Below are 13,651 nucleotides of genomic sequence, written 5' to 3'. Positions count from 1 at the left end.
GGATTTTAGTATATTCACAGAGTTGTGCAAGCAACACCACAATCTAACTTTAGAACATTTTCATCACTCAGAAAAGAAACCCCATATCCATTCACAATTACTCTCCATGCCATCCACAGCCCTAGGCAACCACTAATCTTTCTGCCTATTGTAGACATTTCATATAAATGGAATCATACAATATATGATCTTTTGTGACAGGTTTCAAGGTTCATCCATGTGTAGCATTTATTAGTATTTCATTCCTTTTTATTGCTAAATAATATTCTATTGTATGGATATACCACATTTTATTTAACCATTTATCAGTTAATGGGCATTTGGATTGTTTCTACTTTTTGGCTATTATGAATAATGCTGCTATGAACATTCGTGTACAAGTTTTTTATAGACATATGTTTTCAGTTCTCTTGGTTATAAACCTAGGAGCAGGATTGCTCAATCAAATGTTAACTATGTTTAACCTTTTGAGCAACTGACAGTCTGTTTTCTCAAGTGGCTGCACCATTTTCTATTCCCATCAGCAATGTATGAGGGTTCCAATTTCTCTACATCTTCACCAACATTTATCTCCCTTTTTAATGGCAGCCATTCTAGTGGATGTGAAGTAGTATCTCATGGTGGTTTTCATTTGCATTTCCCTGAGTAAAGGTGTTGAGCATCTTTTTATGTGCTAATTGACCATCCGTTGTACTGATTTTTCTTAAAAAAACTGCTGAAATATCCAGAAACATTTTCAAAATACACAGTATGGTTTTCAGTGCTAAGCAATTGTTCTGATGCTCATTTCTTTGCTCTCTCTGATATGCCATGCTCCATGTTCTGATCTGCCCAAGCACTGTACGGAGAAACAGTTTGACTTGGCTTTGGGCTGCCCATCGTTGAGCCTAAGCTCAACAAAACACATGAAGACTCTGGAAATCTTTCCAAATAATGCTATAGTTAAGATTTGGCTAAAGCAAGTGTTTTTTCTAACTCCTTGAGCTGCATATTGCCTTGAGTAATCATCATCCGGATTGTATCCTGTAGGAGAAAGTGAAATCTGGTCAGTATTTCACCTGGTTAAACAAGGTGCAGCTCTATCATTCTATTTGTTAGTCAAGAACCAATAGAAGGTCCCCCCGCTATCTGAAAGTTCACTTTATGCCACATCGCCTTTATGAAAGACCTACATTAGTAACTGTTTTTGCTAACTGAAAGAAATCCAAAGAGGATTTTAGCTTTTACGAAAAAGATGAAAAGCAAAAATAGTGTTCAGCATTTGTTTTGCAGTGAGCTGCTATAGAGGCTAAGCAGTCAAGCACACTGTCTCCACATCAGCCACAACAGATGATGAACCCCTACCTTTGACACTGAGGCAGGCACACACAGAAGGTGTAGACGTTAGTGCCCTGCCTGCCCTGATGGATTCAGACAATGATGAGATGTTAATAGATGACCCTCTTCCTCTCTCTCCTTCACCCCAGTCTCCTGTACCTCCCACCACCCCACCTCCAACGACTCAGCCTAACACTCCGCATCACCACCACCACCTCTCAGCATTCCACTGTGCTCGCTGTCTTCCCGATTCTGGTGAGTGAAACTACAATGTACATACATTATTTCTATTTTATATAGGCTATGTATTTATCATATCATTCCTGCTTTTACTATATGTTAGCATTATTTTAGTTTTTATGTGTTATTAGGAATGAGTTGGTGGGTTTTTTTGGGTCTGGGAATGCTCAAAAATATTTCCCATATAAATTTGGGGTAATTGCTTCTTTGCTTTATGCCATTTCGGCTTACAAAAGGCTTCACAGGAATGCTCTACTTTCGGATAGTGGAGGAAACCTGTACTGATAATTGGAACTGCTGCATATTAGGAAAGCCAAAAGCTGACAATTAGGGGTGCACAGCATCTGGCGTGCTTTCATACATCCCAATCATCATACTTCCCAACCCATCATGCTGTAACATAATCTTGTCGTGTGTGTGTACACGTGGTTTAACAGAAGAGTCAGCGATGCTACTGCAGAGTGTAGAAACAACAAAGATTATAAAATTTAAAATATCATTTGAGTGGAAAATCGGCAACATTAAGAGCAATGATCGAGATACACCATCTCAGTGACATTTATATTCCAAGATGTCTACCAAACTTTTTAAAAAATTCACCAATCAGTACAAAAGGATCAGAGCCTGTCGTCACCATGATCCCCTCACCTCTTCGGTGGCACACCATGATCCCCTCACCTCTTCGGTGGCACTCTTGTTTCTTTTGAATTCTTCTCTTGCCCAGTCCTTCAGGTATTGGCGATCAGAATCATTTGGAACTTGCCGGATTGCTTGCAAAATCCTTCTGTAGAGAAGGAGAACTTGTTGCCTTCTCATGAACTGTGCCGGGGAGGAGAAATGGCAATTACACCTGCACAGCTGACTGCCCCGAGGGCTCTGCTCCAGCAAAATGAACTGTCCATGACTTTCCCTTGGCCCTCAATTTTGAAAAAGGCAAAGAAAAACACTTTTTTCTTTTAAGCAAAGGGCAAGAAGTTTATCTGGGCTGTTTGCCTACTCCCTTCTCAAACCTAAGAACCCTTAAAATCCGCTGACGACCGGGCAGAAAAAGGGCTACAGTCTCCTAGACGCTGTAACTATAGTAACACTTTCTCTAAATTAACGCAGTTGTGAAAATTCTCTGGTATCTCATTTGCTCTTTACCATAGCTTAGTACAACAGGCAGAGCAGTCTTGAACACGGCCATCGTGCCGCTGACGCATCACGGCTGCAAGAGATCAAGAGCCCGCCCGCCTCCCAAATCCGCGACTGGACGGCGGCCCCCAACCCCTGCTCGCCGCTTCCCGTCAGCCCCTGCGGCGGGAAGCACCGCCCCCCGGCCGAGGCCAATCACAGAGGGAGGGTGTGCAGGGTTGGTGTCTCCTTCCTCCTGGGGCTCGCCCCAGTCACCCCGAGACCCACCCCGTATACTGGGAGGAGGGAGAGATGGATAATTCAGTTCAAACCCCGGGAAGCTGCCCTAGAAGGCCGGCGAGAACAGCTGGTACCTGCTTTAGCGTTAGCGTCGCTGGGGGTAAGCGGGAAGTAGCCATGTCCTCCAGACAGCGCGGTCCGCTCGAGCCCCAGTGCGCAGGAGCGGAAGTGGGGGACCGACCAGGGGGCGGGGCGATCTCGGTTTCCTGGGAGACGGACTGCGGAGTCCCGGCCTCGCGAGCCGGGCAGCCAGTCAGGACTGGAGCCGGAGGGTTTCAAACCAGTTGCGGGCTCCTAGGCTTCGGCAGCTTCGGTCGTCTTAGCCTGTTTTCTTGTCGGTGAAACGGGCTAACAGTTCTTGCGTCGCAGATTGTTTTGATAATGAAATAGGAGTGGTAAGGCAGCACAGTTCCTGGTACCTGATTTCATTAAATGGAAGTTTCATTAAATGAAAGTTTTTTGAGGGTGACAGCAAAATTATGTTAGTGTATTCCTTATGAGGTGTTTAAATGTGTATAGTTAAAAGTACTAAAAACTTAAATGTTAACTTCTTTTAAAGTTTGCGTCCTGCTCTTTTCTGTCACAAGCATTTTCCCAGCGTGGTGTAGTCTTCATGATTGTCGTTAGTTACAAGGCTTTAAATGGCTGCCCCATTGTGGGTTTAAGAATTTAGTATCTAATGCAAAATACTAATATAAGGAGGAACTGAACATCCCTACGCCTTCAGCTGTGGTTGCCTCATAATTGTTTTACTCTCCCCACAACACACACCACACGCCCTGAGGTTGTGTTACTGTAAGTGGGGTAGTGAATCTTTGCTATATTACTTTTCCAAACAGGATTGTTCTGAATTAAAATGCAGCCAAAAACGTTCATTCAGTTACCCATGTGCTGAGCATTTAGTTGATTGCCCCCTTGTTGGAATCCTTGGTGCTCCGGTTCCTAGGTGTTTTCTTCTGGCTGCGGACCCTCTCCTGACCTGTTTCCTCCTCTGTAAAGTGAAATAATAGCATCTACCTCAGAGTTGTTGCTGTTATATATAATGCACCGAGAACAGGACCTGGCACATTTAAGCACTCCAATGATTAGCTTTTTTTGAACATTACCGGGCATTCTGTGAGTGATGCTAACCCCCTGACCCCTTTTTTCGAGTTTTGTCTACTAATTAGCAATAGCAATTCATTGCTGTTTTCTTTAAATAGTGAAGTTAAATATCCCTTGCCACTTTTAGTTACTTATTTTGTGTACTGTCATGACTTTTGTCCATTTATGATTGAGACTTTTGTGTGTGTGTGTGAGGACTAGCCTCACGCTAACATCCGACGCCAATCCTCCCCTTTTTCCTTGAGGAAGACTGACCCTGGGCTAACATCCGACGCCAATCCTCCCCTTTTTCCTTGAGGAAGACTGGCCCTGGGCTAACATCTGTGCCCATCTTCTCTACTTTATACGGGACACCGCCACAGCATGGCTTGACAAGCGGTGCTGGTGCGCGCCTGGGATCCGAACCTGCAAACCCCGGGCTGCCAAAGGAGAATTGCGCGACCTAACCGCTACACCACCTGGCTGGCCCCTACTTTACTTTTTTATTGTCAATTTTTAAAATATTTATTCCATCTAGAATTTATTTTGGTTTATGGCGTGGTGTGGATGTAAGTTCTTTTCCAGCTGCTAATTTCAACATCATTTATTAAATAATTCATTCCTATTCCTGGGCTTTGTGATGCCCATATGGTAAATCCTTCTAGGGTCTGAATAGTCTGTTCAGAATTATTTCATCTGGGACTAGTATCGTGTGTAATTTTTATGTTATGTTTTATTGTCTGGCAGGACTACTCCCCTGTGGTTTTTTGTAAGAATCTTCTATTATTAATGTTCTGTATCATTTCCCTCCAGATCATCTTAGGATCTTTATTAAAATTTTGATAGTGTTGAGTTTATAAATTAATATGTGTGAACAGATTTTTACACTATTTCATCTTCCTGTCCAGAGTCACTCCTGCTAGACACTGGTAAACTGTCATGAGTCATATATGCTCCCTGTCCTCAGACTCAAGCTTTCGGCAGGAAGACATATAAGTCTAATGTAGTATTACAGATGATGTCAAGGGTTCTATCGTGGGAGCTCATTCTTCCTGGATGGCTTATCTGAGCCAGGTGCTTGTTAGAAAAGCAAAGTAGATAAGAGAATTCCAGACAAGTACACATGGAACGCTGGCAGATTCCAGGACCTCTGTGGTTTGCTGTGACCCAAATAGTGTCGCGGGGATGCTGGGAGAGAAGGGACAGGAGAGTCAGGTCATGCTGAGAAGCATGAATAATACCCTTTTCAGCATAGGGACCTCTGAAGGAATTATAGAAAGAGCTCAGATTTTATGAGTAGGATGAAGTGAAGCAAGCAAAGTGATTTGTCTGGGATACCACTGAAGTAGTCCAGGCTACGGATTAAAAGAAAGAGCTGCAGTGCAGTCAGAGGTGAGCAGAAGGGAAGGCAGGATAGGGTAAAAGTCCAGAGGTTAGACCAGACAAGATTGGGGTTTGGATGGAGACAGACAGGAAAGTAAGGCAGATACAAAGGTTGAGCTCCAAGTGAGAGAGCAAGCATATGCTGGATAACTCAGGCGTGTCATGCTGCTTACCTTGGGTCAGAGTCCACCTGACTCCCATCCCATCAGTTCCTGGTAGGTCTCCTGTGACTGCTCATATGCTTCCCAGCCCTTTCCCCATCATAGCACAAGCTGAACATGGCACTCTTGGCTACCTGCTTACTGGAATTCCTACTGTCCCAGACCCTGAGTTATCCTAGGGCTAAGGGAATCAACATCTTGGCACTCCAGTTGGGAAGCTCCAGTTTAGATGGTCTTGTCAATTAAAGGCAGATATGACAGACCACATCACTGTCATATTGGTGTCTTTCCCTACCAGACCCAACCCTGCTGGAAGATTACACTTCCTGCTCCCCATAGAGGGCTTTAGCCAATGAAATGTGACTGGAAGAGACATCATTTTGGAGCAAAATCTTGATGAGCCCTTGTGTGTTTCCACCAACTCGCCCTTTTTCCTGTGGACATGAACACAGGCGAGAAATAAACTTTTAGTGTAGTAAGCCACTGAAGTCACGGCGTCATGTTAGCACAGTATGCACTAGTGACAGCTGGCTGATCCAGCACATGAGGTCATTCCCCACCATACCTTTTACACTCCTCTGTTGTATTCCATCAAGAATGGTCACAAATTACATCAACAATGGTAAATTTTTTTTAATAGTTTTCAGAATATAAGCTGCATAGCTTTTTAGAATAAAAAATAATGATGATATAATCTCAGGTACATGCTTTAGGACACTTGGTTAAACAAGCAATCTGTGTCTTTGATGACCACCTCAAAAGGGTGGCACACTTCACAGTGTAACTTGATAATACATGTGGAGACAGACGATTACATCATGGCATGTTGTCTACAAAAGAACATTCTGACAGTCAGAACTTAAATAGAACACAGCACACAGTTTCAGGTATTCAAGCGCTGCTTTCTGGCCAAGTAAAAACTGCCTAAAAACCGTTGATGTATTTTGACTGGGAAAAAAAATAGATGTAGCTGCTTAGTTCCTCTGGACACAGCATTTCTTTCCCAGAATGAGACTGGCTCAGTACAACTTGAAAGCAGCGTGAGGAATGATTCTTCCCCTTAACTGTTAAGAAAAAAATGGACTAAAGAAATAAATTACTACAACAACAGGGACTGTGGCACTGAGAGAATGAAATAAACAGGGAAAATCATCTTTCCATCATTGCATAGTCTCCCGAAGCAGCAAATGTGAAGGACACTGGAAAGCCACTTCATTTTTATACAGCACAAGGATCATTTTTGTGATCCCGTGATGTCTAGTGTCTGGTTGCTTTATGAAAACACACATACCACAAGCTTCCTACCCTTGAAGAGAAGGTAGTTCCCTTCACGTGAAGCACAATTAAAAAAAACACACTCAGACACTCTAGAAAACTGCAGCTGTCTCAGGCACTTGACAGCTTTTGGGTACACACTGGGAGCTAGGCAAGGCAGAGCCTTAGAGCAGGGTCAAAGGGCAGCTCCCTCTAGTCCTTTGTCCAAAGGACTGGGGCAGTCCCATGCCCCTGGCAGCATGTCCTCAAGCAGGTGTCCAGGGTCCCTGTGAGGGAAAGCAGGCGGCTGGGCCCCAAGGGTGGGGTGCGGCCTCCTCTGAGGCCAAGGCTTCCAAGACAGGCCCGAGAGCAGCTCTCCCCCAGGTATGAGACCAGACACCTGCTGCTGCTGCACCTTTGCTGCCCCAGGTTTGTTACAGGAACTGTAGCCCAGGCAAAGAGGGAGCCTGAGAGCTTTCTCTAGGCTCTGAAATCATATTGTAAAATAAAATATACATTGCAATAGTTTTTTGTAGCTGAATTTTATAAATCAGATCTAAGATGAAAGAACGTATTTCAGAGCTGCGAGTTCAGAAACAGTTGTCCAAAAAGGAGCACCTGGGCAGAAGTGTGACACTCTGACCATGGTTTAAAGCCTCTCACTTTGGACCGTGTTCTTTCTGTTCTACGGGTGGTCAGAGGCCGTCACCAACTCAAACCACTGCCTGAGAGCATCACTGAGCGTCTCGGGAAGTGCGTTCACATCGCGAAGAATGATATAGAATGGGAATGGGAACTCTTCCATGTAAGATCGGATTTCAGGCATCTCTCCAGGTCCTTTAAATATTGGTACTTTAATGTCCAAGATAGAATCCTGTCAACAGAAGACATTTTGACATTAAGAGAAAAACTAAATCAGTGTCCTTGGCTTACTCTTTGATGATCTCTTTTGCTGACAATTTTTAGGTCTCCTGTGTCTACTTCCTGCATATAAAACTCAAAACTCAATCATTAAGGAGGAGGCAGATCTTTTTCCGAGCACCCCTTCCAGAAGAATGGACACTGAAAGGGAGGGAAAGGGCAGACAAGAAAACCCAATTTCTCCACAGTGGTGTCTCCCTCTCTCTACTTGGAACATTTCACATTAAATCTTCAACTTGCTATCCAGGCCTTAAGGTGACCTGCAGAGACAGTGCTTCCCCTGCCACAGAACTGCCCTGTGGGCATCTCTCACTCAGCGACAGACACTTCCTGCTCTGAGGAGGGCACTGGTGAGACACAAGTAACTGGAAAGGGCTAGTCAGCATTTCCAGGTGGACAAGGCCCGTATCACAGCTGCAAGACCTGCACTGACGCTGTGCAGAGGGAAATGCTGACCCTCAGAGTAAGAGTCGGCAGAGGAAGTGGTTAAGAGGATGATCTCTGCAGTCAGTCTGAATCCTGGCTTCCCACTCATTACCTATAACCTCTCCGTGTTTCTGTCCTTCACCGTGAAGTGGGACTAGTGATCCCTACCTCACTGGGTTGTTGCGAAGTTAAATGTGAAAATACTTATGAAGTGCCTAGAACAGTGTCTGGACAGAACACCGTGAATGTTCGGAGTTCTGGGTATGACAGTGTGACCCGGGCCATATTTCAGATAGAACAGGTTGAAGGTAATCCCTACTTTATCCCGAGAAAAGTGGCTTTTAGTAGTCACTCACTCGTGAATTGGGATTGTCCAACACAACAAAAATGACAAAGATGTTAGCATTCCGGGCAGCCTGAACTGCTGCCAGGACTCTGTCTTTGCCCTCAAGGAAAAGGCCGCGTCCATCGGAGACCACCAGGAGCAGCTGTGCAGTTTCTGTAGTAGAACATATAACAGGAGAGGAAGGAAGAGAACAGAACAAAATACATTTTTAACAACAATTTGAAACTGTATAAAGTACGACAAATTAGTGTAGGCTTGCTCTGTACTATTAAAACCAAACAGCTCTGAAACTGATGAATTCTAGGCACACGCAAAAGGGTCCTTGAGTCAGATCTATGATTTCAGATGCCTGAGTCAGCGACAAGGCTGCGCAATGACATACGTAGCTTCTTTCAATAGAATAACTTCCCTGTAGTGCTCCAGAGAATGTCACACGTAGATCCACTTCATTGTAGAGCAACATTTATGAGAATTAAAACACGTTTATGGCTATAAAGTATAAAAATAGCAGTACCGAGTAGGCCATTAGAGGAAAGAGCCCAAATCAGAAAAATTCAGTCATGGTATATCTCCTTCAGATTTTTGCCAATTTCTTGTACCTAATTTCTGTATATTTTTTTCTTCAAATTGACTCAGTTAAACAAAAACTTAACTAGAAGAGACCAGGGCCGGCCCCGTGGCTTAGTGGTTAAGTGCGCGCACTCTGCTGCTGGCGGCCCGGGTTCAGATCCCGGGAGCGCACCGACGCACCGCTTCTCCGGCCTCATGGCCGCGTCCCACATACAGCGACTAGAAGGACGTGCAGCTATGACATACAACTATCTACTGGGGCTTTAGGGGGAAAAAATAAAAATAAAAATAAATAAATAAATAAATGTTACCTCTTCGGGAAAAAAAAAAAAAAAGAAGAGACCAGTAAAATAAACAGTGAATAAAATTTTTTTAAAATTTTAGCTATAGAATGTTTCTGGTAAAAGACTGCAGTGCCTGAGGGGGGGCTGTCTTTCTCTGTCAAGGAAGGTTAGCAAGCGTTGAGAGATGTGATGACTTGCTTCAAACAGGAAATTTCTCCATGATACAATCAGGATTGAGAGATTTTGGAAAGAGCTAGAAAAGAATTGGTGTGTTTCAAGCCCCAAATCAATCCTGGTTGGATTAGCTGGTTTCTGAATTATGTCATCCTCCGCTTTCCTCTGTTACTGAAATATTACAGAACGTTCTTTATACTGAATTCCACATACTTTGCTCCTTTCTTTCACAACTCTGAACTCAATCTATCAAGGAAATATATACTAGTTAATTACAAACCAGTTAATTAGTGTATAATTCCTCCATTGATTATAAGCCTCATGAGTATGGGTTCAATAACAATGAATGAATGAATAAATTATTGAATAAAAAAATTCCATAAATGCTTACTACCTCTCCATCTCCTATTTATGTCTCCTCCTGTACAGCATATACTTTAAAAGATGGTGATGAGTATAGCGAGATGAAGCAAGCAACTTGCCAATACAGAGAACAGAAAAGTATTTTGTTGATAAAGAGGGAAGAATGCAGCTTACCTGGACTGACGTTTTGTGAGAGCTGCTGAGCGGCTGCAAACATGTTGGCTACAGACTCTAGAAACTAAACCAGAACCAGAACGAGACAATTAGAAAACTATTTATTAAACTCTCTTCCCATTGTCATAGAGACTGAAATTACTTCTGACATTTCAGTGATTATCAGATAACCATCTCAGATCTACAGGCAATCAAACTGTCCCTTCCAGACACCTGTAGGTGAAGGACCAATAATCCTTGCATTGCTTGGCATTTACCTTTGGGTGCTGGCATTCTCAAGACAGACAAGACATGTGTCTCTGACATACACTCCAAAGGAAAAGAAATACTTCCCCTAGGGGATAAGAAGTCAATAACTCCCCAAAATGAACCAAAGAGCTGTCTTCTTTCAAGAAAAGAAAATAACTGAGCAAAAACAGAAAGCAAAAACCCACAAAATGTCCAGTGCAACATAAAGGAGGCTAAATTAGGGCAGGAATGAAGAGGACAGAATTATCCCATGCAGTGTTTTGAACTTATGTCATCCTGAGCAAGTCACTGGCTTTATTTTCCATCATTTCTTCTCTAGGCTAAATGGGGGAGAGAAATTGGCCTTGAGCCACCTGATAAGGGCACTGGGAGATGGTTTATTTTTGCAAGACCTCTCAGAAAAATAGGGAGCCAGAAAATCAATGATGTAAAGTCAAACGATCTTTGAGGAACTAAGAAAGAGGTCACACCCTATTTACTAAGGGATGCCAAGGAAGTTTCTATTCCAGTGGTACATAGGCTGAGGTTTAGGATTATTCTATATTGTAAATTTTACCTGTCCTAATACGGTATTGGAGAGGAGGGAGTTTTAAAAATTGTCTCCCCTACACCAGCTTAAGAATAACTGTGCAGAAGACATCTGATGTCATCAGCATACCTGAGCAATCTTGGTTTTCTTTTGTTGAAATTTGCAGAGCCGCAGAATCTGGGACCCCGAGTAATCACTGAACTGTTCATGGAATGGGTGTAATAGCTTTACGGACTCTCCAAAACTTGGGGGAGAAAAACCAAATACAATAGGAGTTATTTTTTGTTGTGCGATCAAAATAACAAAGGGAGGTTGGTTTTCCCAGTGGGATTAAAAGGCACCCTTACCTGCACACTGCAATCTGACCTACTTCCAGGAGGGTTAGAGCATTTCCAATCACAGCCAAAGATTCAAATGCAAGCTGTGTAATAGAAAGTTAATGGTTGAAGGAATCAGAATATCCTCTAGACCAGTGCCTCTCAACCTCTTTTATACCAAGATTCCTACAGAAACTGCTATTTTTGTCTGGCAAATAAGGAACATCAATATGACACTCTACAACCAGCTCGGAGGCTTTGGCAGCCTTAGGCCTTGCCTAAAACTACAAGTCCTGAAACCCAAAATCCATTACGCTGGTAGGCAAGGTCTGCTCTAGACAAGGTCTGCTCTAGACATCACCCAATAAAAGTGATCTTGAGAAACTTGGTCCATAAATTTTTAAAAGTTTTTTTTTTTTTTTTGACTACATAAAAAGTAATCTCTTATGGGTAAAAAATTTTAAAAACCAATTTATTCTCATCTATGCTTAAATGACAGCATAGATAGTTTTAGGATTTAAATTCAATTAAAAAGAAGATGATGGGGGCCGGCCTGGTGGTGCAGCGGTTAAATGCCTGCGCTCCGCTTCAGCGGCCCAGGATTCACAGGTTCAGATCCTGGGCGTGCACCGATGCACTGTTTGTCAAATCATACTGTGGCTGCGTCCCATATAAAATAGAGACAGGTGGGCACGGATGTTAGCCCAGGGCCAATTTTCCTCAGCAAAAAGAGGAGGATCAGCACTGGATGTTAGCTCAGGGCTGATCTTCCTCACAAAAAAAAAAAAAGATGATGACGATGATACTTGTAGCAACTAACATCTACTGAACACATACCAAGTGCTGGGCATTAAACTGAGCGCTCAACATACATTATTTCATTTTATTTCATTTAAGTTTCACAACAACTCTGAGTATGAGGTAAGTATTGTTATAATCCTCAATTTCAGAAGATGAAACTGACACTTAAGTAAATAAATTTCCTAAAGTCATGTGGTAGTAAGTGGGGAGCTGGAATCTGAACCCAGCATATGCACAGATTTTAGGTTGCTCACTGGCTTGCAGTGGATAACAGCATCACTGCAAAAAACAACACACACCCTCAGTGTCCACGATGGGGGTATCACAAGCAGTTCTATTCAGGCTCCTAAGCCTTGTTAATACTGACAGAACTCTAACTCTAGATAATTTCAGACTTAAAAAAATCTATACTGAACACATTTTTTTAAAAATCAAAGATATTCTGATATTATGTTGTGTGTGGTCTTAAAGAATAGTTTAGGGGGCCAGCCCGGTAGCATAGTGGTTGGGTTAGCGCGTTTCGCTTCGGCAGCCCAGGGTTCACGGGTTCGAATCCCAGGCACGGACCTACACACTACTCATCAAGCCATGCTGTGGAGGCATCCCACATACAAAATGGAGGAAGATGGGCACAGACGTTAGCTCAGGGCTGATCTTCCTCAGCAAAAAACAGGAAGATTGGCAAGGGATGTTAGCTCAGGACTGATCTTCCTCACCAAAAAAAGAAAAAAAAGAATAGTTTAATAGTACACTGCATTTTTGTGGAAAATAAACATTGTCAGAGTTACTTAATCTGCAGCTAGACAATAGCATAGCAAGGCTAAGAAACAAAACAATTTAAAAGACCTACAACAGTAAGGGACCAAAATATTTGAGACATCCTGAAATTGCCCTTTTGAACTCTTTAAATTTTAGGTCTTCTCAAATATGGTATCACATTCTCAGAACAGAGTAATTGGTATTTCAAAGTAATTTTTGTCTGGTGGCCTGTGGGACATAGTTTGGTGTTAATTTCTCATCAAACTACCACTACACTTCTCTTCCTTACCTGTTTGGTATGGTTGTCGACCATGCTAGAAGAGTCATCGATAGCCAAACAAATCTGATACTGGCGTTTACTGGGCTTGGTCCTTCGAAGCCAAATCTTGTCTTTCCGAAACTGACTAGCAATGTATGGAATGACCTTCCGCATATTCAGCCGCTTCCCAGTTCGATAGTCTCCTCTATTAAATTTACCCAAACGGGGCAAAGATTAGTAATTGAGAATTTTTTTAAAGGAGAAAATCACATTAATAATACCGTATAACCAATAATACCAAATAACCAGTAACCTGGTACAATGAAGTGTTACTGCTAATTGAGAATTAAGGGCCAGGATCTTCTTGATCAGCAGCCAGAAAAACTGGATATGTATGTGGCAATAATAATTAGGTCCTTCCAGAAAAGCTAAGACACATCTTTAAAATTAGAAAAAAATGCACTGAATATTAACTCTTGGAGTCTCTTTTCTGTTCTAAAACTATGATTTTGGACACATTTTTGAAAAGATCTAGGTGAGTAACACTTGCAGCAAGTGAGTAAGGTGAGCGGCACATACACCCAAAGGCTCAGCCAATTTTCCCATCAGATATTAGTGAATCAAAGAA

The 13,651-nt window shown here is 42.6% G+C and overlaps 2 protein-coding genes across 3 annotated transcripts in view; both read right to left on the bottom strand.

Moving 5' to 3' along the window:
* Nucleotides 1-932: 932 nt before the first annotated feature.
* On the bottom strand, nucleotides 933-3,173 carry LYRM2 (LYR motif containing 2). Its single transcript, XM_058566637.1, has 3 exons — nucleotides 3,045-3,173; nucleotides 2,236-2,376; nucleotides 933-1,023 (listed from the first exon to the last, which is right to left on the bottom strand). Exons 1-3 carry the CDS (start codon nucleotides 3,087-3,089, stop codon nucleotides 943-945), a joined length of 267 nt encoding a protein of 88 aa, XP_058422620.1. The 5' UTR covers nucleotides 3,090-3,173; the 3' UTR covers nucleotides 933-942.
* Nucleotides 3,174-7,133: 3,960 nt separating this feature from the next.
* MDN1 (midasin AAA ATPase 1) overlaps nucleotides 7,134-13,651 on the bottom strand; it is a 173,539-nt gene continuing 167,021 nt past the window's right edge. For both annotated transcript variants that reach the window (XM_058566628.1, XM_058566629.1), the window contains 6 exons: nucleotides 13,054-13,228; nucleotides 11,235-11,308; nucleotides 11,017-11,131; nucleotides 10,110-10,173; nucleotides 8,555-8,697; nucleotides 7,134-7,725 (listed from right to left, as the gene is read on the bottom strand). In XM_058566628.1, coding sequence (XP_058422611.1) covers nucleotides 7,537-7,725; nucleotides 8,555-8,697; nucleotides 10,110-10,173; nucleotides 11,017-11,131; nucleotides 11,235-11,308; nucleotides 13,054-13,228 — 760 coding nt within the window. In that variant the 3' untranslated portion in view covers nucleotides 7,134-7,536. The remainder of the gene's footprint in view (nucleotides 7,726-8,554; nucleotides 8,698-10,109; nucleotides 10,174-11,016; nucleotides 11,132-11,234; nucleotides 11,309-13,053; nucleotides 13,229-13,651) is intronic.

Source organism: Diceros bicornis, chromosome 23 (assembly GCF_020826845.1).
Source record: "Diceros bicornis minor isolate mBicDic1 chromosome 23, mDicBic1.mat.cur, whole genome shotgun sequence".
Classification (NCBI taxonomy): Eukaryota; Metazoa; Chordata; class Mammalia; order Perissodactyla; family Rhinocerotidae; genus Diceros; species Diceros bicornis.
The sequence above is the reverse complement of the archived record's forward strand: the minus strand, read 5'-3'. Positions and strand labels throughout refer to the sequence as shown.

What these genes read in the sequence shown, in the direction of transcription:
- LYRM2 (XM_058566637.1), bottom strand. Translation starts at nt 3,089, where the DNA reads ATGGCTACTTCCCGCTTACCCCCAGCGACGCTAACGCTAAAGCAG. An exon ending in CGACGCTAACGCTAAAGCAG is followed by an intron (nt 2,377 to 3,044) that starts GTACCAGCTGTT and finishes TCCCCGGCACAG; the next exon opens with TTCATGAGAAGGCAACAAGT. An exon ending in ACAAGAGTGCCACCGAAGAG is followed by an intron (nt 1,024 to 2,235) that starts GTGAGGGGATCA and finishes TTTCTCCTACAG; the next exon opens with GATACAATCCGGATGATGAT.